At 45.9% G+C, this 27,508-nt stretch overlaps 1 protein-coding gene across 1 annotated transcript; it reads right to left on the reverse strand.

Annotated features, from left to right (window-relative positions):
* Positions 1-564: 564 nt before the first annotated feature.
* On the reverse strand, positions 565-21,311 carry COMMD7 (COMM domain containing 7). The gene is made up of 9 exons (XM_046679407.1): positions 21,087-21,311; positions 13,426-13,479; positions 13,225-13,327; positions 3,639-3,695; positions 3,522-3,559; positions 2,616-2,706; positions 2,251-2,300; positions 1,809-1,857; positions 565-1,315 (listed from the first exon to the last, which is right to left on the reverse strand). The coding sequence occupies exons 1-9, from the start codon at positions 21,168-21,170 to the stop codon at positions 1,239-1,241; spliced, it is 603 nt and encodes a 200-aa protein (XP_046535363.1). The 5' UTR covers positions 21,171-21,311; the 3' UTR covers positions 565-1,238.
* Positions 21,312-27,508: the final 6,197 nt, after the last annotated feature.

Genomic DNA, 27,508 nt, shown 5'->3' on the forward strand with positions numbered 1-27,508 from the left:
GGGTGGGACGCTGGGTGTACAAGGGGTGGGATGCTGTGTGTAAAAGGTATGGGATGCTGTGTGTACAAGGGGTAGAATGCTGTGTGTACAAGGTGCGGGATGCTGTGTGTATAAGGTATAGGACACTACTGTCTATGCAGGAAGAAAAGTCAAACTCTGTGACTATGTGCAAATGCATGAACTCTTCCTAGAAGCAGAGAGGATAAACTAGTAACAGTGGTTGCCTCTGGGGAGGGGCAGCAGGGAACAGAGGGGAAGAGGAATTCTGTACACTGCAGCTTCTGAATCATGGCGTGTATCATCTATTCAAAACTTTTAAAAAATTCTGAGGAGGGGGAGGGGAGAAGTCACGTGCGAGGGTGGGGGCTGAAGTCATCTGAACACACAGCAGTCGTATGCTCTGCTGTTCACGATGTTTTGAACCCAAGTTCCCCTGAACTGCTCTTACAAATTCCATCTTGGGACCACAGCTAATTTCGCTAGAGAACCCCGACCAGGAAGACAATTTCTGAAGATCAGAGCACGAGCTCTCTGCAAGGCAGATGACTTCAATCCACGCACAGAGACAACTGGATTCTGGCCTTTTCCCCAGAACCTGTTTTATTCATCATCTAACCAACAGAGAGGGTCAGCTAGACAAGCTAAAATAGCCTCAAAAGGCCCACCTCATCACAACACAACAGGGCAAACCAGAAACGAGGACAGAGTTCAGCCTCCGTTCTTGTCAGAGGAGACCGAGCACGTATTTATACACAGGTGCCCCACTAACAACCGCTGAGCAACGCAGCACCACAAACACACGGTAGAGACGCGGCTGGGGGCTCCCCACAGGCGTCACTCACAGCCTCTTCCTCAGCCATAAACAAGCCCATGGTTTTTTGTGGGGAGGGTGATCAGCGCGTATCTTGAGTGATGGAACCATTTATTTACTCTGGAACTTTGATGGGGGTAGGGGGGGACTCAGTTTATTTCCTCCCCTGAATCTGAGATGCAAAAGCCATCTGAACATCAAAAGGGTCCTGGGAGAGAGGCGGTGGAGGTTCCCTCACAGAGAGTTCACAGGTAATTGTGTAGGGCCCTTTGAGCACTTAATCCTGTTGTTTTTCAGAAACCTTTGCACCTGGGCTCCGAGGAGGAAGCAGGGCCAGATCAGGCCCTGCAAGCCCGGGAGTGGGTGCCTCTCAGGGTGGTCACTGCGGAAGAGAAGGGGGCACAGCGGAGATGCAGGGGGACAGAAATCAGCCGAAACACTCCATGCTGGCTCTGACTCGCTCCATCTCGTGCAGGAAGCTGTAGAACTGAGGCAAGGTTAATTCTGGGGAGAGAGAATTCAGCTTCAGGTAAATGTTCCAACTCCACAGAATCATCCAAGAAAATTACTTTCCACCCAGAGAGTTTTTTCTTTCTCTTCCTCTTTTTTTGGCTTCGCACATCTAGGCAGCTCTCGATGGGTAACTGACCATTATAAAGAAGTGAGAGCCTTGAACATAGAATGGTTCTCAGCTCCACAAGAAAGTAGGGAGGGTTTGAAACGGCCTAACTGCACAGCACAAAGAGCTGCAGGGGTCATTCAGGACATCCAACGGGGTCCTACAGCAAGAGCTTCCTGCTCTTCAATCCGAGCCACTACTTCCCCCTTTTCCCTTCTTCAAAAAGGCCCTTCTTTTATGAGAGGAAAGGAAGTGGTCATAACACAGCCTGGTTATGACTTCTTTTCTGGAAGAAATGACCCTGTGATGGGCTTTGCGAGCCAGTGACTGAAGAAGACGTGGGGAAAGTAAAAGGCTCAAATGAGAATTCGGACTCACCGATATATATATTTTCAGTTTGATCTCCTTTCTTAACCACCAACTTTAACTGATTAAAAAAAAAGAAAAAAATTAAAATGATGACAACTGGGCAAAGTAATTCTGAAACCCTGAAGTTTCACTTAAATATGAAAGCATCCCTGCTTCTAACTTGAGAGTTACACAAGAGCAGTCTGGATCGTCCACCACTAAAACTTCTAACAATTCCCTAGATTACAGCAAGAACCGAACTGTTAAGAACAATATCTGGGTCCTATGAACCTGAAAGCAAACACGTCAGTGACCACGTCTTTGCATCTTTGGCCAATCACATTGCTCTGAGATATACAAGGCACTTAGTGGAACTATCCACTTAATTGGATATTTAAAGAAACTCAATGTAGACTTAATTTTTAACCAAGTCAAAAATCTACCCATTTTCAAGGATCACGAGAAGACTTACTTGTAAAAAAATACTTCCCACTTTTTCCAGTTCGCTGCTCCCAGATGTCACTGTGACACAAAAGAGAAAAATAATAAGTGACTGGTTGAGGACCACTCTGAAGACCCCAGTCTTGCAGGCTGTGCAGCAGAAGCCGTGGGTGGGGAGAGTATGAGGACAGCAAAATGCGCTTTTCAGGAAGTCAACTTATGGAGGGCTGTGGATAGAAACAGCAGCTGAACGTGGACAGCAAGACGGAGAAGCAGCTGCTGGCCCCAACCGGCTTTGAGGACCAGGGACACCTTTCCCCATGGAAGCTGTCTCAAACCCTCTGCAACCGCAACTGACATCACGCAGGTGACCCGGGACTGCCTCTAACCAGTTACCTCCAAATTTCCACTCCATGTCTATCAGCTGGTTAATCATCAGAGTCTGACCTATGGCCCATCGAGCAAGGGTGGGGGCAGTCTGCTTCCACTGGAACAAGAGCAAAAAGCCTAAGTCATAACAATGGAAAAACTCTCCCCTCTTCATCTGCCCCAAGACAGCACAGTTTAGTATTTACACAGACAGCAGGAAGAACGCAGAACCAAGGGGTGGGCCTATATGCACAGATCTGGAGGATGGGAGGAGTAAAGAGGGGCAGGGGACAATATAAAGGTTTTCTTTCATTCCAAGATTTAATGAAGCATGGAACAAAAAAATGCATGACATTTATATTCAGTCAAATCAGAGGAAAAAAAATTAGAGATGCACTACACAGTGCTGTCTAAAAGCTGGATGTAGGGGCCGGCCCCATGGCTGAGTGGTTAGGTTCGCATGCTCTGCTTCAGTGACCCAGGGTTTCACCAGTTCAAATCCTCGACGCGGACATGGCACCCCTCATCAAGCCATGCTGAGGCGGCGTCCCACACGCCACAACTAGAAGGACCCACAGCTAAAATATACAACTATCTACCGGGGGGCTTTGGGGAGAAAAAGGAAAAATAAAATCTTTAAAAAAGAGAAAAATAGAGGAAGATGGGCACAGATGTCAGCTCAGGGCCAGTCTTCCTCAGCAAAAAAGAGGAGGATTGTTGGCAGATGTTAGCTCAGGGCTAATCTTCCTCAAAAAGAATAAAAAAATAACTGGATGTATGTCATTTGCATGGAATCAAATGAAAAACATTAAGCTGGAGAAATGGCACATAATGATTGATGGTTTTTCCTTAGTCAGCATTTCCCACTTGCTTCTTTTCATGAAATAAAAGCAAGCAATCTTAATTAACCTTGATTAAGAGGAATTATGATACCTTTTCAGAAAAGTAAGTGGCTTTCTCCTCATTAAGACCTATAAAAGAACAGAGGAGACGTTGGCATAATAAAGAGCTGCAAGCCCTGTCACTGAGCAGCCTTGGGTGATGACCTACCCAGAGTCACGAGATCGGCCCGGACCTGCTCAGCTGAGAGACTCTTCTTCAAGGCACCTAGGAAACAGGGGAACTCAGTTAAAAGGGGAAAATCAACTAAGCAGTTGGCAGTAAGTAGTTAACAGGCGAAACCTCTGTGACATAGACAACAAAAGGAAGACGCAAAGATGGCTAGCTCCAAGAGGATCTCAGTCCAGCTGGAAGAAACAGCACATCTGAGACAAGCGGAGAACAAGACAGAACAAACCAACACGAGGGTTTACCCCTCCAGAGAGTGTGGAAGAAGTCAGAGACAAAAGAAAAGACTTCATGGACTTGGGGATGGGGGCACCTGATCTGAGCCAAGAACGAGGCCACAGATTCCTGGAGCAAAGTGCGGGGAGCTCAGTGTCAGGGTGGCACAGGGCACTGGCCTAGAACTGCCCTGTGCAATACATAACCACCAAGCACATGCGGTTATGTAAATTTTAGTTAATTAAAATTAAATAAAGGTTAAAATTCTGTTTCTCAGTTGCACCAGCTATTTCAAGTGCTCAACAGCCACATGGGCCCAGCGGCCATGGTACTGGACAGGGCAGATTATAGACCATTTCCATCTACACAGGAAGTTCTATTGGACAGTGCCACCCTAGAAAATCAGCTTTCAGGAAGTATACCAACATGGACTAAACAGTCTGGCCTCTACAATTCACGAGTCACCTCCAGAGGAGCCCTCAACCTTTCCCTCGGAAGCCCTGGGCACACTCCCCTGGGGGGGCTGCTTTGTTCTGCTTGCAAGCTCCAATTCCTGAAAAAAAAGTGCTGCCAGCAATCTGGGCTTCTCAACGGTTAACCTGCAGGCTACAGCCTAGAGTCACAGTCTGTCAACTGCTTTAAAATTTTCCACATCTTTGTCTTCCAGAAGATGACTAATTAAAGAATAAGAAGGCATCTACCACCATCCAGGGAGGGCCCCCGAGTGATACCCTAAACCCAGTCCCCACCCCCCTCACTCCAGAAAAACAATCCTACAGGCGGTTGTCCCCTGCAAAATAAGCCACGTAAACAAAGGGAGGAAATCTTTTATCTCCAAAATCAGACTGAGCAAGGAAGCCACAGGGAAATAAAAAAGGCAAGACCCCAGGAAGCCCTGGCCATAAAGGCCCTCCGAGAAGGCGACTACTTCCAGGTCAGTCCAGTTGACTCATAACTGCCACGTGCACAGCTCCTTGGGTTATACCCACTTCAGATCCAATATTCCGTGGGATGATCCCAAAGTACTCTGAAGTGGGAATTATTACTGCAACCTTTAATTTACCAGGAAACTACAGATCAGAAAGATTAAGCTTTTGGGGACGATCTGGCAAATGCACATAGTCAACAACTGCACTGCCAAGAATTCACCCGACAGATACGCCCCCGAAAGTGCACTGAGAAACAGCGGGAAGCTCTAGCAATGCGGGTAGTAGGGATAAAAAATCAGGAAGAGCAGGCTGGGTGCCAAGGTGATTTTGTTAAAACCTAAGTCAGACCACGTCTCTCCTCTGCTCAAAACCCTCTAACAGCTCCCGTTCACCCACAGCAGAGTCCAAAGCTCTTACAATGCCCTGTGCGATCTGGCCCCCTCAAGACCCCTAAGCTTCTCCCTTGCTTACTCAGCTTTTCCTATAACACGCAGGCAGGTTCCTATGTCCAGGGATTTGCCCTTGCAGTTCCCTCTGCTGGGAACACTCTTCCTCAAATCTGCACTTGGCCCATTTCCTCACTTCATCTGGGCCTCTGCTTGAATCTCACCTCCTCCAAAAGGATGCTGACCACTCTACTGCAAGTGGCACTGCTCTTCACTTGTACCCTTACACTGCTGAACTTCTCTGCACTGCGTTTATAACTACCCAACTTCATGTTATATATTTATTGTCAATTCTTCCACTAGGATGTCAGTTCCATGAGAACAAGGACCTGGTCTGTTTTGCCCACTGCTATGTCCCAAGCTCCTAGAAAAGTGCCTGGCACTGTTTATTGGTTGGCACTCAATAAAAACATGCTGAATGAAAGAATCCATATGATGGATACTATGCAGCCTTTAAAAAGAATGAAATAGCTCTCGATGTGCCAATTTGGGAAATATAATTAAAAGGAGAAACAGTCTGTACAGTGTGATTCCTTTCGTGTAAATAAAGAAGGGCATATTATACATCCTTATTTATAGCTTTAATTATATCTTTATCTAATATCTAAGTAGATAGATGTAAGGCCACTTTTTTTTTTCAACATATTCACAAAAAACTTAAGAGTAGGGACGAGCCCTGTGGCCGAGTGGTTAAGTTCACCCGCTCCGCTTTGGTGGCCCAGGGTTTCGCCGGTTCGAATCCTGGGTGTGGACATGGCACTGCTCATCAAGCCATGCTGAGGTGGCGTCCCACATGCCACAACTAGAAGGACCCACAACTAAAAATATGCAATTATATACCGGGGGGCTTTGGGGAGAAAAAAGTAAAATAAAATCTTTAAAAAAAAACCAAACCAATTTAAGAGTAGATGTCCTTAGGGAAAGGCACTGGGGAAGACTTTTTTTCTTTCTTTCTCTCATTTTAAAATTTTCTAGGGGCCAGCCCCACGGCCGAGTGGTTAAGCTTGCGTGCTCCGCTTCGGCGGCCCAGGGTTTCACTGGTTTGGATCCTGGGCGCGGACATGGCACCACTCGTCAGGCCATGCTGAGGTGGCATCCCACATCCCACAACTAGAAGGACCCACAACCAAAAAAATATACAACTATGTACTTGGGGGGATTTGGGGAGAAAAAGCAGAAAAAAAAAAAAGATTGGCAACAGTTGTTAGCTCAGGTGCCAATCTTTAAAAAAATAAATAAATAGGGGCCGGCCCAGTGGCATAGCGGTTAAGCACGCACATTTCGCTTTGGCGGCCCGAGGTTCACAGATTCCGATCCCAGGTGCAGATATGGCACCAGTTGGCAAGCCATGCTGTGGCAGGTGTCTCACATATAAAGTAGAAGAAGATGTGCACGGATGTTAGCTCAGGGCCAGTCTTCCTCAGCAAAAAGAGGAGGATTGGCAGCAGATGTTAGCTCAGGGCCAATCTTCCTCAAAAAAAAATGAAATAAAAAAATAAATAAATAAATAAATAAAATTTTCTAGCATGTAGGTTTTTTTAATGTGAGGGTGGTAAAATTTTGAGCCATTTGTTTCCTTTTTTATACTTTTCTATAATTAAAAAATGCTACCAAAAGAAACAACAGATGGTTAAATGAATTGCTCAGGACCATAACAGCTGGCAAGAGGCAGACACAAGTAGCTTACAGGCCAGAGAGTCCTAAACCAAGCTCTGTCTACTCCAGGTCATTTGAGATGCCGTCCGGGTGCAATGGTACCAGGCAAGCTGTGACAGTGACTGACGATGAAGGCTACCAAGCTGCAGGGGTCAAAGGGCAGGCTCTGCGTCCTGCGGTACCTCAGGCAAGCAGGAGCCATACTTTAAAAAGATGTCTTTGCATCATGCTAAGCCTCAAGCCCTTAATTTCTTTTTCAGCCTTTCCTTTGTTGATTCCTTTGTCCTGAGTACAAGACAGGCCTGCAGCCTTGACCTGCAGACAGAAAACTGCAGGAACTCCAGGGCTGGAGTCATCAGAAAGCATCACTGGGGGACATCTGAGAACGTCCTTCTTTAAACACAGATAATCATCTGGGACGGTTTAGAAAGTCCTCGAGCAGCAACTTTCACTGGAACAGTTGCCTGAGGCAAACCCTCCTTGCCATCAAACAGTACGGGGGACAGGATGGAGGCGTATGCGAGGGTGAGGGTTTCAGTTCTCCAGGAACAGTTGGAAAATTAGCAAACGCTGTCCTTCTAGCCGACAGTCTATGTGAGCTCATTCAGTGTAAAAAGGGAAGACAAGGAGGACGACTACGGCTTAGCGAAATCTCCTGGAGGAGGAAGGAGACGGGGCAGGATGGCGAGCCATGCTCATTCAGTGATCACTGACCCTGAGGGCTGACCAGGTGAATCCACCCCTTTGAGGCTCACGGGGAAACAGAGGTCAGAGCCACTGTATGTGGATTTTCTGGGTGCTTGCTATGTGCCAGAACTGTGCTAGACGCTGGGAAACATCAATGAAGCAAACAGACAACAATCTTGGCCCTTGGGAGGCTCACGTGCTATTGGGGAGAGAAAGACTGTAAGGACAAGGTAAGGAATGAGTAAGCCACAGGGAGCATCACTGAAAAGGCTGCAGAGAAGAGAGCAGGGTGAGGCTGGGAGTCCCGGGAACTCAGTTCACTGGCTGATTAGATACCGTCCGTGACTACTGTTCAATGCTGACTATTCCTTTTTTTTGCCCAGCCAGAAAGAACTCCTTTGGGAGTGGGGAAGGGAGTTATCACCTTCTCTTAAAAAACCATCAGTTACTGAGCACCCACAAGTGCCAGACATCCTGCTAAGTGTTAAAATAAAAACAGGCTTAACCAGTGGGCTTACTGCTTGGAGATGCTCATGATGATAATAACGATTGTAATATGAGCAGTGGTGCGGCTACCACTTACTGAGGTACTTCACATTGATTATCTTTCTCCACTCCTAGAACAATGGATGAGCTACTATTATGAGCTCCCTTTTCTGAAGAAACTGATTCTCTGAGAGGTCAAGTAACTTGGCTCAAGGTCTCGGAGCTGTTAAGTAACCTTAGGGACAAGTAAGCACACAAGGGTCATCTAGGAACCAAAGGCAGTGTCGGGGCCCTATCTAGATCTGATGAGAATACCAACTAGAAACAAACAAGATGCAGGAGACAATGGGCGGATCTGAAGGTTGACTGCATATTTTAATTTTAGATATGATAATGCATTGTGGTTTGATAAGGGGAAAAATTCTTTATCTTGTAGAGATACATAGCTAGGTATCTAGGAACGAAATGATAGGCTATCTGAGATTTGCTTTAAAATAATCCAGTGTGCAGAGCAGTGAGGAGAAGTGGGCAGGGTACAGACAAACAATTTGGTCATGGGTCGATAACCATTGAAGTCAGATGTTCTTTTTTTTTTTTAATTGAGGAAGATCATCCCTGAGCTAACATCTGCTGCCAATCCTCCTCTTTTTGCTGAGGAAGACTGGCCATGAGCTAACATCCGTGCACATCTTCCTCTACTTTGTATGTGGGACGCCTACCACAGCGTGGTTTTTGCCAAGAGGTGCCATGTGCACACCTGGGATCCAAACCGGCAAACCCCGGGCCGCTGAAGTGAGATGTGCGCACTTAACTGTTACACCACCGGGTTGGCCCCATGAAGTCAGATGTTCTTAAGAATTATGAAAAAAAAAAAGAGAGAGAATTACATATTAAATAGTAAAAGAAAAAAATGAAAAAAAAAATAACCCACTAGGGGCCAGCCTGTTGGCACAGCAGTTAAGTTCACACATTCCACTTTGGTGGCCTGGGGTTTGCTAATTCAGATCCCAGGTGTGGACCTACACACCACTTGTCAAGCCATACTGTGGCAGGCGTCCCACATATAAAGTCGAGGAAGATGGGCACAGGTGTTAGCTCAGGGCCAGTCTTCCTCAGCAAAAAAGAAAGTGGAGGATTGGCAGTAAATGTTAGTTCAAGGCTAATCTTCCTTAAAAAAACACAAAAAACAAAACCTCGCTGGGCTTTCAATCAATCAAGGGAGGTTCCAGCCCCAGCTTTTCCACTGTAAGATCTTAAGCAAGTCACTTCCCCTCTCGAGGGCTTTATTTCTTTCTAAGACAAAGATTACACTAGATCAGCACTTCACAAAGCTTTTACTCGACCCTCCCCCTGCCAAAAACAAAGGTTCCACGGTTAACTGTTTCACAAATACTGGTTGAGCAGGTTTCTTTACAGCAGGACTTTTCAGAGCCTGAGATATGTTCATGTGTGTGTGAATCTCCAAGGTTCCAAGGCTAGGGGTGAGGGGACAGTATTTTCTGCCCCTGTCTGACCCCTGAAGCCTTCTAATGATGAAAACACCAACTTGCGGAAGATTGATCTGGAGGGTCCTTGAGGCCCCCTCAGCTCTAACAAGCTGTACTTCTGCAATGAGGTCTCACTGCTCAGGCAGGACTAGGGTGAGGGAAGAGGAAGAGGATGAGGACCTGGAGGCCCTCACAGTTTAGATCAGACTGGGAAAGGCTTTGAAAGCCACATTAAGGACTGCAGACTTCATTATGCAAAGTAAACAGTTGAGAGGAGCAGTATGACGTATGATCCATGATCCACGTCGTGCCCCAGAAGTGTACTCCAGGGCAAGCTGGAGTCTGGGCTGGGAGAATGGAGGTAGAGATGCTGCTGCTGTAACAAGGCATGAAAGGCCAAGACCTTGCTCTGGGACTGGAGAAGAAAAGACACACAGGCCAAGGGAAGAGGAAGAGGCCAAGAGACTTACAAGCTACAGTCTCAGATGCTTAGGAGATGCTCTAAAAGAAATGGGGAAGGGGCCAGACTGGCGGTGCAGTGTTTAAGTTCACACGTTCCACTTCAGTGGCCTGGGGTTCGCCAGTTCAGATCCCAGGTGCAGACCTTACACACTGCTTGGCAAGCCATGCTGTGGCAGGCATCCCACATATAAAATAGAGGAAGATGGGCAGTGGATGTTAGCTCAGGGCCAGTCTTCCTCAGCAAAAAGAGGAGGATTGACGGCAGATGTTAGCTCAGGGCTAATCTTTCTCAAAAAAAACCCAAAAACACAAAAAACTAATTTTGAGTGTTTGAAAATAGACGCTTAGCCTCCCCTGGGAGGGTCACAGGATCTCCCAAACCCAGTTCAACTCACCCAGCATGCACTAAGCACCTGCCTTACGTCATTACTTATAACCACAGCTTTGGAAAGAAGTACAAGGCCCGCGATGACTTCAAGGAACCAGCTAGGTGAGAGAGGCATGAGACAGACACATATAAAACAGCATGAACAACAGAAAACTGTAAATGGTTATGGGCCAAAATGAGAGCTGCAGATCAGACCATCTCTTGGGAGCTGAGAGGAAGGGGAGGCCACCTCGCACTGAAGCAGTTTGGGAAGGCTTTCTGAAAGAGGCGGCCCAGGGCTGGAGCTCGAGGGCTGGGCAGGACTGAGGGTAGTCTGACAGGATGGACGGGGTGGGGGCAGAGATGAGAAAGACAAGAAAGAACCAAGGCAGGGACACCAGACAGAGGTCTCCTGAAAAGCAGTGTCTCCACCCACAGGCAAACCCATTCCCACAGGTGTAGGCTCGACGAGGAGACTAAAGACTGGTTCTACAGTCTAGGCACCTTCCTGCAGAACGTTCTCATAGGTGACCACATGGATGTCCTAAGGACACGCACTGCGGCATCGCTCCCAAGAGTGAAAAGTCGAACAACCACAGTGTCCAGTACTGGCAAGTGGATTAACTGAAAGAAGGTACCTTCAGCCCATGGGACACTACAGCCGTCAGAAGAATGAAGTTAATGTGGAGAGATCGCCGTGACGTACTAGGGATGAAAAAATGCAATTCTATGGTTTACGACTATTTATGGAAAACAAAACAAAACTAAATGAAAGTATAAGTGTATGTCTGTCAGTGTATGTAAAAATCTAAAAGGATATATACCAAAATTACATTGTGCTCGTGTCTGCAGAAAAGAGCAGGATGAGAGAAAAGGCAAACTCTCACTTTTGACTCTCCAGAGCCCTGTGCTGGCTAAGTCTGCCATGAACACTTATCCTGCGTTAAGAAGACGGCAAGCCCCCACCCAGCCTTGTGGTTCACATGCCTTGGACAAAGGATGCAAAAATCACCAAAACAGAGAATCATCACATTTCACAGTTAGAAACCTCGGAGATGTTCTCGTTCAAGCCTCCAGAACCTCAGAAGCACGTGACAGGGAGAAGGGGAAGATCGGCACTGAGACAGGGGAAGGCGCCGGAGAGGAACCAACAAAGTGAGCGCCCTCTTTTAGTGCACTGCTGGGCTGAGATCTTGGGAAGATCAGCTCATTACCAATTTTTAACACGTGCAAACTAGGGGTGCTGCTCCCCCTCCTCTCAGCCTGGTCAACACTGATTCTTTCTTTAAGACTGGGCTTTAACGTTGCCTCTCTCTTCAAATAAAATTAACTTTTAATTAAGTCACCAAATTAATTCTAGCAACTTTTTAGACAATTCATAGCCAAAAACTAAACGATTAAAGCAACCTATCCTAACGCCCAGATACAGCCACAGTGAACTTTTTTTTTAAATAGGACTGTGGAAGACAGTTTTGTAAACTACTATTTTTATTAAACACTACCTTGTGAAAGATTTTCCACGTCATTACATTTTCCTGGAGAGCAGCTTTTATAATTACTGCATAATTTGAAAAATAAGAGCAACCTTTTCTTGAGGCACTTTGCTAAGCATTTCATTTACATTATATCAATCAATCTTCAAAACGAGCCTCCTCGACCAAAAAAAAAAAAAAGCTCAGATGGGAGTGAAAAACTGCTAAGGAAGGGTTGTTGCTAGGGGTTGGGGAGAGATCAGGTACCTGGCCAAAGTCACCTATTTGGCAAGTGACACACTCGGATTCACACCCAGGTCCCCTAACTTAGAACCGGGAATTTTTCACGTTCCCTCGTAAAAACGGACCACAGCTCCTCGCCCTAATCTCCAGCTGCTGGGCAATTTGCTTGTTGCTTATTTTTCTCTCTCGTAGACAGTGCTAGGATGGCTACAGTTAAACCTCTGTGATCACCTCCCTCCCAGCTAGATGCCTTTCCTGACCACTCCAGGCAAACTCTGCTTCTCAAGCCCCCTGCCGCAAAAGACCTATCTTCACTTTCAATCCATCGTGGACAGATATTTTTGTCAAATACAATGAAAATTAACTCCTAGAAACAGGAAATGAAAAAACACAAAGAAAATATAAGCCCCAAATAGTTAAAACGGTAAATTTTATGTTATGTATATTTTACACATACATTTATGTTAAAAAAAAAAAATACAAGCCCCATTTAAAAAAATTAGTAGAGGCTGGCCCAGTGGTTAAGTGCGCATGTTCCGCTTCAGCAGCCTGGGGTTCACCAGTTCAGATCCTGGGTGTGGACATGGCACCGCTTGGCGAGCCATGCTGTGGCAGGCGTCCCACATATAAAGTAGAGGAAGATGGGCACGGATGTTAGCTCAGGGCCAGTCTTCATATAAAGTAGACGAAGATGGACACGGATGTTAGCTCAGGGCCAGTCTTCCTCAGCAAAAAGAGGAAGATTGGCAGCAGATGTTAGCTCAGGGCTAATCTTCCTCAAAAAAAAATAAATAAGTAAAATAAATAAAAAATAAATGAAAAAAAATTAGTAGATTCAAAAGACTTTGTCAAATAAAAGTTTCTGTACTTATCGTGTAGAGGACCAGACAAGTTTGGGGACCATGGCCGGGATGCAGACGCTCTTCCAGCTGTACCTCAATTATTCTCTGCCTGACGATCTGTTTACCCAGCCTCCCGTCCCAGACTGTGTGGCCCGCCCATGTCTGCTTCACTCCTGAATGCTCTGGCTCAGTGCCCAGCGCACACTTGCTGACTCTGGACTGAAGGAATGTTCAAGGACCGTCTCTGGCCTCAGCTGCTGGGAGAGGCTACTCACCATTAGGGACCAGAAGGAGGCTTTTCACGATGCTTCTGAGGGGGCTGAGACTGATCTGATTGGTGGTGGCAAATTCCGAGAGCTGCGCCAGAAACCTCTCCACCTGCCGAGAGGGAACAGCACAAACCAGGCCTTCACCTTCTGAGCATCTCAGAAGGGTGGACCCACGCTCGGGAGCTCTTCTTATCCAAGATACTTTACCTCTTTCGGCTCAGTTAGGAAGTGGAAAAGCACTTCTGTCAGGGCTGAGAACTGCTGTAAAGAGAGTAACACAGAACATCAGTAAAATTCTACTCCTGGGGCAGGGCTCCCCCATCCCATCCAACCACAGACGCTTGTGAGAGAAGAACACGCAGGCGCTGATACCTGTTGATCCTCTTAAAGTTACAAATAATCACAATACCCACCACCAGTGTCAATCTATCTGTATCACTATATTGTCTGAAAAACCCACGTTTTACTGGGATACTTGGGAGATCTATATTGAGAGATTGTGAGTGTGTGTGCACACGTGCACAAATACATCTCAAGGATCCAAATACATACACATACACACACACACACAAACACACAAAGCCAAAATCACTGGAACACTAATAGCTGTTACTTCCTTTTTTTCTTTTTGTTTATACTTCCACATATTTATTATTCAAAATACACTAATCCAAATATATAATTCACCCCCCCCAAATGGTAAAATACTATAAAAACTTCTTCTCTACCTTGCTTTTTAAACTAGTTACTTCTGTGTGGCGAGTTTCTGGGTGATTTTTATTTTCTTCTGTTTTGTCCATCCATATTTTCTGTGGTTTCCCGTCGCCCCCCACAATAAGCATCTCACTACGTATATGACAAAACAGTAAGCTTAACACTTTATTACACACTGTCTTAGAACAGTCTCTTATTTTTCTGTGCATGTTAATCTTCTCTTTAGGTACTGTATTGTTAAGGACTGAATATTTGTGTCCCCCAAAATTCATATATTGAAGCTCTAACTCCCACTACTACTGTATTTGGAGACACGGCCTATGAGGAAGTGATGAAGGTTAAATGAGGTCATAAGGGTGGGGCCCTTATCTGATAGGGCTGGTGCCCTGTAAGAAGAGGAAGACAGCCCAGAGCTCTCCCTCTGTGAGGCACATGTCATGACGACACAGAGAGAAGGCAGGCCAGGAAGAGAGCTCTCAACAGGAAGTGAATCTGCTCGCCTCGTGATCTTGCACTTACCAGCCTCCAGAACTGTGCGAAATAAATTTCTGTTGTTCAAGCCACCCTGTCTTTGGTATTTTGTCATGGCAGCCCAAGCAGACTGAGACACGTGTCATTACTGTCCCATGTTCCCTTTAATGGACACAGCATGTGTGGCAGAGGGGAAAACCAAGACAGAGGAGTTTAAAAGACCCAGATGTGAAGCAGTGTTTTGATACTGACCATCCATGTGACCTCGGGCAACGCAGCCTCTCTGCGTCTCAGTCCTCACAGGGGAAACAAAGGCAATAACATATGACTTCCAGAACAGTACGCAGGTGGCACGAGCAAAGCCTGCTGCACAGAGCCAGGCCAGAGGCTAAACAAATGGTAGCAATTATCAGAGCCATAAGTGAAGTCACTACACCATTTGATCCACCTTCCTGAAGCAATACAACACACACACACACAAAAATAAATTACAGGCAGATACTTCAGCTCAAAGTCCCCAAAGTTATACAAGCAATACGATTGTCAAAGTGAGGGAGACGGGAAAGGGGTGACTAGGCACGCGTGTGGTGATGGATCGTAACTAGTCCTCGGGCGGTGAACATGATGCAATCTACACAGAAATCGAAATATATAACAATGCACACCTGAAATTTATATAATGTTATAAACCAACGTTACGACAATAAAAAGTAAATAAATAAATAATGAAAGGAAAAAGAAGTAATATGATTGTCAAATGTACCCACCTCTCTCACCACGACACACTCAACTCCACACACACACCCGGCACAGCTCTGTGTTATTTTATTCTAAAATGTATTCTACTTTAGAATATAAAACTAGTCTTTGAAAATATAGAAGTAATATATGTGCAAAGTTTTGAAAAGACTCAACTGACATAAAATACAAAATAAAACGTCTCTCTCCCTGCCTGCCCCCCTCAGTCTCACTACCCAAAGGTAGTTACTTAGCACGTCTGTGGCCTTCCCATCATTTTATTTAATTTCTTTTAAATACAAAAGGGGTCAAACTGAACCCAGTCCTTGTACCCTGCCTTTTTTCACTCAATTACATCTTAGAGATCAATCATGTCAGCAATTATAAACTTATCCAGTTCTTTTAACCATTGCATGGTGTTCGATTGTATAGACTTAGCATAATTTAGCTCCCTAGAGAGGAACATTAGACTGTGTGTGTGTTTTGTTGCTGTTATTATAAACAATGTTGCAATGAATATCCTTCCACACATGACACGTATGTCTATAATATAAATTCTTCAAATGTATCCTAGGTCAGAGGATATATGCATTTTGAATTCTGAGAAAATGTTGCCAAACTGCCTTGCAAAGAAGTTGCACAGATTTACACTCCCACTAGCCAATAGCATAGAAGTGTCTGCTCTCTCAAAGCTTAAATCATTGATACTCCTGGGAAACATTTTATTTTTATACATGATTTTTTTGTTTTGTTTTTGAGGAAGATCAGCCCTGAGCGACCATCTGCCGCCAATCCCTCCTCTTTTTGCTGAGGAAGGCTGGCCCTGAACTAACATCCGTGCCCATCTTCCTCTACTTTTTATATGTGGGATGCCTGCCACAGCATGGCTTGATGAGCAGTGCCATGTACGCACCCGGGATCCAAACCGGCGGACCCAGGGCCGCCAAAGCAGAACGTGTGAACTTAACCACTGTGCCACTGGGCCAGCCCCTCCTGGGAAACATTTTAACCAATGCTGATCCAGGGGTTGTCTTTCTGCAATATTTATGACATTGGGTATTAGTCTTGCATAACTGCTGATTCGATGCAGTGAAAACAAGAACAGTCAGGACTGGCTTGGGAATATGTCCTCAAAAGTGTTTTAGTTTTCTCTTTTTTCTTTGAAATTTTTTGCTGCAAATCTGTAGAACTGTCAGATCTTTGGCCAACTGTATTTCCCATGCTACCCAGGGCCTTTTCAAAAAGAGGGTGGTGGAGCAGCTCTCCAGCTGCCTTTCCATTTCCAGGCCTCAGTCAGGCTCAGCCTCCTTGTGAGGTCTCCCATCTCTCCTTTCAAGAGGGGCCTCAAGTTAATCTGGATAGGCTGTTACTACCCCCATCCTTATCTCCATTTTCCCAAACCCTCCTTATCCTTCAGAGCCCTGCCAAGATACCATGACACTCCCAACAAGAAAGGGACCTATCCAAATTCTTAACTTCTAAGGCTCCCTCTTGGAACCTTGCCTGGGGACACTCAGAATTTTCAGTCTTGATAAGGAACACAAACGCATCTTAGCAGAGAAGGTTCCTTGTATGGTCACAGCACCTTAATTAATGTAAGTGCCCCGTAAGCATTTGTTGAATAAATATCCCCTAAACACCTTCCCCATTCTTTGCCCTTGTACCTGCCTAGCTGTCTCTCCCTGGAATGCTCACCTGCCCATGACTATCCAAGAAATCAAAATCTTAACTATTCTCGTCAGTAAACATATGAAAAGATGCTCAAGACTATTGCAGATAAGAAATGCAAATCAGTAAAACGAGGAGATATCATTTTCATTTATCAGATCTTCAAAAATTAAAGTTTAATGACACCAGTGATGGTGAAAGTACAAGAAAACAGACCTGCCCACACGCTGTTGAGAGGATAAACTGGGGCGACCTCTCTGGATGGCAATTTGGCAATCAGAATCTAATTTTTAACCGATCATACCTCTTGATCTAGTAATTCCATTGCAAGTATACCCTTCAGATAGGTTCCAAAAAGTAAACCCAGACAGATTTACACAAAGCAGTTTGTTGACAGCCCTGTTTGTCATAAAAACGAAAAACCTGAAAGCAACTTAAGTGTCTATTAATAGGCTGCTGATTAAATAAATTATGGTAGATCCATTTCAAGGAATATCACACAATCTCTTTTGTGTAAAAAAATTTTTAGGGGCCGACCCCATGGCCGAGTGGTTAAGTTCATGTGCTCCACTGCGGCAGCCCAGGGTTTTACCGGTACAACTCCTGGGCAGAGATATGGCATCGCTCGTCAAGCCATGCGGAGGTGGCAACCCACATGCCATAACCAGAAGGATTCACAACTAAGAATATATAACTATGTACAGGGGGGCTTTGGGGAGAAGAAGGAAAAAAATAAAATCTTTAAAAAAAATTATTTTTAAAGGATATCCATATATATGACAGCAGATGTAGACTTTTATTTCTATAAAAATACAAAGGAAACTATTAAAATGATGATTTCTGGGGACAAGAGAAACAGGTATTTTGTATCTTTAAATACTGTTTGAATTTTCTAATCATGTGTGTTGCTTTCATTTACAGCTAGGTGAGAGGACTGTAGTCCATTCATTTTCTTCTTTATATTTTTCTGAATTTCCTCTCTCATAACCATTCTAAAATGATTATTTTGGGGGCCAGCCCCGTGGCCAAATGGTTAAGTTTGCACGCCATGCTCTGGCAGCCCAGGGTTTTACTGGTTCGGATCCTGGGCGCGGACATGGCACCGCTCATCAGGCCACGCTGAGATGGCGTCCCACACGCCACAACTAGAAGGATCCATAACTAAAATACACAACTATCGGGGCCAGGCCCATGGCTGAGTGGTTAAGTTCGCATGCTCTGCCTCGGCGGCCCAGGGTTTCACTGGTTCAAATCCTGGGTGCGGACCTATCACCATGCATCAAGCCATGCTGAGGTGGCGTCCCACACGCCACAACTAGAAGGACCCAAAACTAAAATATACATCTATGTACTGGGGGGCTTTGGGAAGAAGAAGGAAAAATAAAATCTTTAAAATATACAACTATGTACTGGGGGGATTTGGGGAGAAAAAGCAGGGAAAAAAAAGACTGGCAACAGTTGTTAGCTCAGGTGCCAATCTTCAAAAAATAAAATAAATAAAAATGATTATTTTTAACCCTACCTATTCTCACTTACCTAGGACTGACCACCGGCATCAGAGAACACACGCAGATACACTGAATACTGCATCGCGTCTCCATTTTCTGACCTACCCCATCAGATCCAAATTTCCCCAGCACAAGAGGCTGCATCCACCGTTAAGTGCGCACGTTCCGCTTTGGTGGCCTGGGGTTCACCAGTTCAGATCCCAGGTGTGGACATGGCACCGCTGGGCAAAGCCATGCTGTGGTAGGCATCCCACATATAAAGAAGAGGAAGATGGGCATGGATGTTAGCTCAGGGCCAGTCTTCCTCAGCAAAAAGAGGATTGGCAGCAGTTAGCTCAGGGCTAATCTTCATCAAAAAAAAAAAAAAGGCTGCGTCCATCAAGCCTTTATAAACCTCACTGGGTTTAGTGGCTATTTGGTGAATAGCAGGCATTCAGATAAATAGCCACTGAATGAGTGATGAATGGTGATGCCAATATTAACACAAGGACTCTTTTTCTCCTTGAGGCCTGGGCCTCAGACTTCCAAATAAATTCAGCTAACAGAGTGGGTCCTTGGAGAAGTTTGATTACCCAACAAAGCGGGGGGAAATGGCCCAAAGGACTCTGGTAAGTTGCTCATCAGGAAAAACCTTTCCATATTAAACATAAAGGTAAAGGTTTAGAGTGTGTTTCCAGGTTAGAAAAGGAACCAGGCTCTGATCTTTAAGGAAGCGGTTTACATTTTCCATGAATACCAAGTTGGAGGTAAGCTTACGGATCTTAACGACCCAGTAGCTTAAAAAAAGTTCTTTAGCAGCAGAATCTTTTTATTCTCCAAATGGAAGTCTTCCAGAAAATCCCGACACATAAACAAGTAAAAGCTAAGCCACCTGGCTGGGGAGAGCATCCACAAAGCTCTGTTCTATCTAGTGTGTTTAATACCCCGGGATCTGAAGTCAGGCATCCGGTCCCGAATTCCCGGCCCCATCACTTCCTGGCTGCCTGACCTTAAACAGGTCAATTCATTTCCCTGAACCACTTTTTGTATCTGTAAAATGGGAATAAGAATAGCACCTACCTTTTAGGGTCTTTACACATAAAGCACTTAAAACAGTGCCTGCCACGTGGGACATGCTCAATAAATGACAGCTATTTTTATTTAACCACTGTGATTCAGTTTCTTCATCTGTAAAATGGGAATAATAATGGTACCCACCTTCTAGAGGGGTTGCAAGGACTCAGTGACTTAATATACATAAAAGCACTTAGAACTGTGCTGTCCAGTACAGTGGCCACTAGCCACATGTGGCTACTGAGCTCATGAAAAGGGCTAGTCTAATTTGAGATGTGCAGTATATGTAAAATACACACCAGAATCAGAAAACTTAGTACCAAAAGGTAAAATATCTCATTGATATTTTTTACACGGATTATATGTTGAAACAATACTTTGATACGGTGGATTAAAGAAAACATATTAAAATTAATATCCAATTTCTTTTTAATTTTTATTTATTTATTTTTTATTCGAGTGTGGTTTTTTTTAAGATTTTTTTTTTTTTCCTTTTTCTCCCCAAAGCCCCCCAGTACATAGTTGTATATTCTTCGTTGTGGGTCCTTCTAGTTGTGGTATGTGGGACGCTGCCTCAGCGTGGCTTGATGAGCTGTGCCATGTCTGCGCCCAGGATTCGAACCAACGAAACACTGGGCCGCCTGTAGCGGAGCGCGCGAACTTAACCACTCGGCCACAGGGCCAGCCCCTCTTTTTTAAATTTTTAAATGTGATCACTAGAAAATGTAAAATTAGACACGTGGCTTACAATTCACTTCTGTTGGACACCAGTAGCCTTAGAACATGACTGGTATTACAATTAGTGTTACTTTATGAGAAACAATAAGTGGTGGGGGATGCTAAGATAAAGGAGAGGGGCCCCCCCACCTCCTCAGAAGTTACAACTCAGTAGGGGAAACAGATGCACCTTTGCCGTGGTGGTGAGAAGTGTCATTTGAACCTATTTATTTTGGCTGCCTTGGTGGTAAGAAAGGGGCGTCCCAACCAGCACAGGGCCAGGAAGCCTCGGAGTTTAACTGGCTGGCACCTGCAGCCCGAAAAGGGAGAAAAAGGCTTTGCCAGCTCCACTACCATCAAGGACCACACTCCACTGTGTAGAGTGTATATAGTTTTTTTTCCTTGGGGACTATCCATATTTCCCTCGATTGGGGGTGGGGGTGGGGGTGGGGGGGGGGGGGGGGGCGGGGGCGAGGAGAGGATGTCATCACCAGCCTCACCCTAGACCCTGCCCGCAGGCCCACAGAGCCCCACTCTGGCCTGGCCATTACCTACACCCACAGCGGCCCTCCAGATTACCCGCCCCCACTCCACGCTCCCCTCGGGATGCTAAGACCCTCCTCAGTGCCCCCAAGGCCCTCGGCCTCCCTACAGAGCGTCTGGGTCCCTCGCCTGGCCCACCAAGGCCCACGGCTCCCCAAGCTCCCTGAGCCTCCCAGCGCCCCGAACTCCCTTCGGCCTCATCAAGACTCCCCTCAGTCCCTCTTCCAGGACCTCGCGGACTCTCCTCGTTCCCAGGACTCCCGGAAGTCCCCAACCCCACCTCTGGGTGCCCACAGCCCTCGGGGACCCCTCAGCTTGCCCTCGGGCCTCCCGAGATCCCTCGGCCCCCAAAACGCGCCTGAGACCCCAAGACCCCTAAGCCTGCGCCCGAGGCCCCCTAAGGCCACAAGGCCCCCGGGCGGCCCCCGGCCTAACCCGCGCCCGCGCCGGGCCCACCTGCACGCCCAGCTGGTTCAGCTGCTGCATGTCGCCGCCCACGGCCTCCGGCACCGGGTCCTGCGTGCAGTGCAGGCGGCCCATGGCGCCCGCCCGCCGGCCCGAGCGCCCGCCGCCGCCCAGCTTCCTCCCGCGCCGCCCGCCTCGCCGCGCTTCCGCAGCCGCACTTTCGCCACGGCCGCCCGCCGCCGCCGCGCTCCTCCCTCCGCCGGCCCGGGCGGCGTGGGGGCGCCCTCGCGGACGCGCGCGGACCCCCGGGTGGGGGCGAGGGCGACCTCAGGGACGCGAGCGGACCGCTGCGCCGCGAGGAGGGCCCTGAGGCACAGAGCGGGCAAACGGGAGACTCCCTGCCGGATCTCCCGCTGGGTGATCCCTGGGCACGGAGCTTGGCCTCTCGGAGCCGCAGTTTCACTATTCGTAAAATGGTCCCAGGGGTGGCGCCTTAAGTGAGCTAACCCTCCTGAAATGTTTAGAACGTAGGCTGGCACCCAGGAGGTCTTCAGTCAATGGCTAGCTGCTATCATCAACATCGGTACCACGCATTCAGTAGATATTTATTGCACGCCTGCTAGATGCCAGGCGCTGGGGATGGAGCAGTGAACGACACGACGCAGACCGGTCTCTGGGGGAGAGCTTAGGTCAGAGCAGAGCAGTAAGGTCTCAAACCTGGGCTTGCCTCAGCATCAGCTGGCGGGCCCGCTGTAACGCCAGTTGCTGGGCCCCACCCCCAGCGTCTCTGACTAGAATGGCCTGGGGTGGAGCCTGAGAATTCGCAGTTCCAAGGACATCCCAGGGACCACACTTAGAGAACCTCTGCGATGGAGGAAACTGACTCGAAGGAGCGCAAGGACTGTGATTATGCCGGGGAGGGCAGTGGTCAGGTTGGGGAGGGGACATTATTGGGACAGTGACAATCACTGCAGCCCCTGAAACACTTTAACCCCCATGCTGTCTTCCCAAGGACCCCTGGCAGCCCCAGGTGAGTATTATCCTGATCCCCATTGGACGGATGAGAAAACGGAGGCATGCTCCCTGGAACCCAGGACCTGACTGCCAAGCCCAACAGCTTCTTCACCTACCCCGGAGCCCAGTCTTGGGGCGGGGGGTGGGAGGGGGGGGGGGGGGTGGGGGGTGGGGGGGGTGTGTGTGGAAGGATTGGCTGGCTTTCCCACCAGGCTTTCTTGTCTATTCTTCCCTAAACATCCCTTCTAGAAAGAGATGAACAAAATGTCTCCTATCCAGAGGCCAAGAGCCTCCACTTTACTCATTGCTTCATTCATAGATTCATTCAACAAATACTGAGTACCTACTGTGGGGTAGATGCCCTGACAGGTGCTGAGACAACACAGTGACAAAACCAGACGCAGAGCCCAGCCTGGGAGAAGTCAGCCTGGGAGTTTAGTGGCAGAAGTGGACACATGCCTGTGAAATTCACATGTGTGTGAAATTAACTGACGCCAAGAAGTACAAAGTACTCTGAGAATGTATAAGGGGCACTTGCCCAAGTCCAAGATACCTGGAAAAGAGTGAACCTTTGGGTTCACCCTACTCAGACAGGGGCTGAACTCAGACCCCCTGACTCACTGTCCAAGAATTTTTATTTAGAAATATTGTTAACCTTTTAAAAAAGATCCCTGTCATGGGCATTATATTTCTTCATATTGTTAAGTTAAATCAACTTGGTTAGGGTATAATTTACACACAATAAAGTGCACTCATTTTAAGTGTATTTTTTAAAATTATTTTTAAGGTTTTTTTTTTTTAAACATCCTTGAGGAAACCACTGAATTTCCTTCATTTCTCCTCCCACCAGTGGCGGGTGCTGAGGCACTCAATAAATATTTGTGGAATTGAATTAGCCCATGTGACAGAAAATAGAGAAAAGGAAAGAAATTCACTTAAAATGGCTGCCCAACACTGCAGTAAGATAGGCGTTGTTTCGTCTTCCAGTCCTTTTCCATACCACAGGTACTTGGGACCTCTGGGATTGGTTTTTACATATTCAGGGCTCTCCCACTTCTCCAAGCCATTTAATTTCTGATACTCAGAGATACTCAGAGCATGGTCCCTGGGCCCCCAGCATGGACATCACTTGGGAGGTTGTAAGAAATGCAGATGCTCAGGCCTACCCGAGCCCTGCTGGTTCACGATCTGCTTTTCAGGATCCCCGGGTGATTCCTGGGCACGTTCAAGTTTGAGGTACAAATAACAACCACCGTTTATAGGTGCCTACCACGACGTGCCAGGCTTTATTTTAGGCGCCTGAATACACAGCACGTCTAATGATGACACTTTGTCTGCCTATTGTTGCTCATGCTATTTCTGTTTTAATGTTTATCACCTTGTGTTAGCGCTGTTGTTTACACATGTCTCCCCCACTTACTAATTATGTGGTCATGGGCAAATTACTAACCTTTCTGTGTCTCCATTTCTTTTTTCATTTGTAAAAATGGAGACAACAATAGAATCTACCTGAAAAGATGAAATGAGACAATGCTCATGAAATACTTGGCACAGCCACTGGCCCATCATAAGTGCTCAATAAAAGCTTATCTTATTATTATTCTAATTTTTCAATCTTATACAAAGAACCGGGCAACAAGCAACCATGTGCACAATTCTTTTTCCATATCTGATTATTTCTTTAGGAGAAATTCCCAGAAGGGTCGAGGGATACTATGATCAGACTTTGTAGATTCTAAATAGCAGGAGGATGGACGGACTTCCAAGGGAGCGAGACACTAGACCATGACTGATGTCTCTGAGAGCAACTGGACATTAGCATTTAAGACTGGACAGAGACCTAGTGGCAGGTTCACTTCCATGAGGACCCGGCTCTCCTTCCAACCCGCATCCCCTCACCCCAAGAAGAATTCCAAGTCCTCCAAAAGCAACCTCAAAATCTAAATCTCAGACAAGGCCATTCTTCGCTTCAATTATAAAGGCCGCATAAACATCGTCAGAAAATGCTGCATAATATTCTACTGAGGGAGAGTATAACTGTGCTCATAACTAATCCCCATGGTGGCCTATTTAGGTCTTTACAATTTTTCAGTTTTATTAAGAACTTTGCAACTAACAAAGACGATAGATAAAAATCATCTAGGGGCGGCCTGGTGGCGCAGTGGTTAGGTTCGTATGTCCTGCTTTGGCGTCCCTGGGTTCGCCGGTTCGGATCCCGGGTGTGGACTTTCAAGCCCCTTGTCAAGCCATGCTGTGGCAGGCATCCCACATATAATGTAGAGGAAAGAAAGATGGGCACTGATGTTAGCTCAGGGCCAGTCTTCCTCTGCAAAAAGAGGAGGATTGGTGGCAGATGTTAGCTCAGGGCTAATCTTTCTCAAAAAAAAAAAAAAAAAACCATATAAAAAAATCTTTCCAACGTTCTCCTTCACAATCCTCTCTTGGAAGGAAGGAGCGGTGATTACTGTTAATGCGATAACTTTGTCGCAGGAAATGCAGACCTGGGGCAGGCCTCCCTTCTAGAGAACTCCCGCCCCCAGCAGCTCCCATTTCAGCCTTAATGAGGGACCTTGCTCCCTTCATTCACTTTAAAATGTCCCTGTGGAGGGCAAAGGAGGCCTCCCTACCCCCACCCCTGCAAGTGAAAGGCGTTCATTAAGTAGTCCTTTCTCAGGCACGAGGATTCCCGCTGGGAATTTCACTGAGAGGCCAGGTTCTGCCTAGGAGAAAGCTTGATCCCTCACGCTCTGAAATGCCAAAGGGCATTTTTTAAAATTAAACTTTTTATTTTGAGATAACTGTAGACCCACATACAGTTGTAAGAAATAATACAGAGAGCTCCCTGATACTCTTTACCTAGTTTCCCTCCATGCACAGATCCCATCTTGCAAAGCTGTATACAATGTCACAACCAGGATATTGACAGAGTTATAGAACGTTTCCACCACCACAAGGGTCCTGCATGTCGCCCAAGGGCATTTTAACAGAAGGGACAGTCTCCAGGTCCTCCTCCGACCAAAAACTGGAAAAAAAAATACTGTGGATATTTTCGTGTTTTCATTTATTGTTGTCCTCATCATGCCTTCAATATTAGCTCCTTTATTATAAAATCACATAATAAAAATGCAAAATTATAGTTGGTTTATACTTTCAAAATACCTACTTCATGACAGTAATCAACAAGGGAAGGCTGGGGAATTTTTCCAGATTAAAAGAAACCAAAAATACAAGATAACTAAATTCAATGTGTGATCCTGGGTGGAGGTAAAGAATTGCTATAAAAGATATTATTGAGGGGCTGGCCCCGTGGCCGAGTGGTTAAGTTCACGCGCTCCGCTGCAGGTGGCCCAGTGTTTCATTGGTTCGAATCCTGGGTGCGGACATGGCACTGTTCATCAAACCACGCTGAGGCAGTGTCCCACATGCCACAACTAGAAGGACCCACAACGAAAAATATGCAACTATGTACTGGAGGGGCTTTGGGGAGAAAAACGAAAAAAATAAAATCTTAAAAAAAAAAAGATATCATTGGGGGCCAGCCTGGGGGTGCAGCAGTTGGGTTCGCACGTTCTGCTTCGGCGGCCCAGGGTTCGCTGGTTTGAATCCTGGGTGCAGACCTACGCACTACTTGGCAAACCATGCTGTGGCAGGCATCCTACATGTAAAGTAGAGGAAGATGGGCACGGATGTTAGCTCAGGGCCAGTCTTCCTCAGCAAAAAGAGGAGGATTGGCAAGCAGATGCTAGCTCAGGGCTAATCTTCCTCAAAAAAAAAAAAAAAAGATATTATTGGCACAAAATGTGAATATACTTAACACTAGTGAACTCTAAACTTAGAAATGGTTAAGATGGTACATTTTGTGTTATGTGAGTTTTTTTAACCATAATTAAAAATTGGGACAAGTGATGAAATTTGAAACATGACAGTAGATTTGATAATATTGTATCAATGTTCAATTTCATCAACTTAGTAATTGTATTTTGGTTATGTAAGAATGTCTTTGTTCTTAAGAAACATACACTGAAAATATTTAAGGTAAAGGGGGGCAAAATGGTTCAATGAAAAAATGAGGAGGGAATAGCACAAATATGCCAAAAGTTAGCAATTGGTGACTCGGGGTAAAGGTATTACACTTTTGCAAAGGTATACACGAGGATACAAGTATTCTTTGTATTATTCTTGCAACTCTTTTGTAAATTTGAACTTATTTACAGAATAAATTTTAAAAGGAGTAAAAAAAGGTTAAATGATCTTTGTTCCCACCCTGTCACAAGGGAAATGACTTTCTATTTTAACTAATATATCTGAGTACTCACTCTAGAAGAGGTGCTGTGCATTTACATACATTTTGTCCCTTAATCCTCTCAGTAACCTCACCAGGAGGTCATAACTCTTATCCTTGTTTTTTTTGTGGGAGGGAGGATGGGGCCTGGAGAGGAAAGATGCTACCCAAGGTCACTTGCTGGTTAGGGGCAGAGCTGAGACAGGAACCTCTCAAATGTGCTCTCAGGATCCCTCTGGATTAGCCTATTAGACTTCTTTCTGCATGTTGTTATTTTTTTGAACCGTGAACTCATATATACACTGTTTATACTACTTAGCATCTTGCCTTTTCACTTAGCAGTATATCTTGGAGCTCTCCCCATATCAGCACTTGCAGACTTGCTGGGTTTTTTTCCACAGCAGCATAGTATGGATGCATTGTATGGACGAATCCCATCTGATTTAACCGGGCTGCTATCAATGTTTAGAGTTTTCCCCTGTTTTCACTATTACAAACAATGCTAGTGATAACATTCCTACATATACATATATCTGTGCATACAGATATCTTATGAATGGAGTTACTGAGTCTTAGAATGGAATTGTTGGGTCAGTACCTTTCATTTGGGTACGAGTTGCCAAATTGCCCAAGAATATTTGAAGTCAGCCTTGTGGATACTGTTGTCCGTTCATGCACCTTGTCTTTATTGAATACCTACTCTGCACCCAGCATGGTGCTGGGTGCTGGGACAGAGCAATGAACCAGACAAAAACCCCCCTGTTGGGAGGCTGATAAGGGCAGAGTAAATGAGACACTTAAAATAGGAGGATAAAAAAAGAAAAATAGTAAATCAGGACCAGGTAGGATACAAACTCACCAACATATGGGGCAGTGGAGAGGTTACTAATTGGTTTCCAAACCGGCTCTGAGCTTGGTAGAAGCCGGAGGAGTCAATTCCACTTTTAGTTTTTTATCCTTATGCATGTAAATTAATGTAACCAACCCTCTATTGTTGGACTTCTAGGACAGCTCCATTCTCTGATTTTTGTATAGGATGTGGTGATGAACTTGCTTGTCTGTTCAAAACTATCGCTCCAAATCTCAAGATTTTTCCTTGAGGCAAATTTGAGAAGTGAAACTCTTTGGGTAAAGTTGAGGCCTTTTTAAGATCTTTTTGGCCTAAACTCAAATGGAC

The sequence above is a fragment of the Equus quagga genome, chromosome 12, assembly GCF_021613505.1.
Source record: "Equus quagga isolate Etosha38 chromosome 12, UCLA_HA_Equagga_1.0, whole genome shotgun sequence".
In the NCBI taxonomy this organism is placed as follows: domain Eukaryota; kingdom Metazoa; phylum Chordata; class Mammalia; order Perissodactyla; family Equidae; genus Equus; species Equus quagga.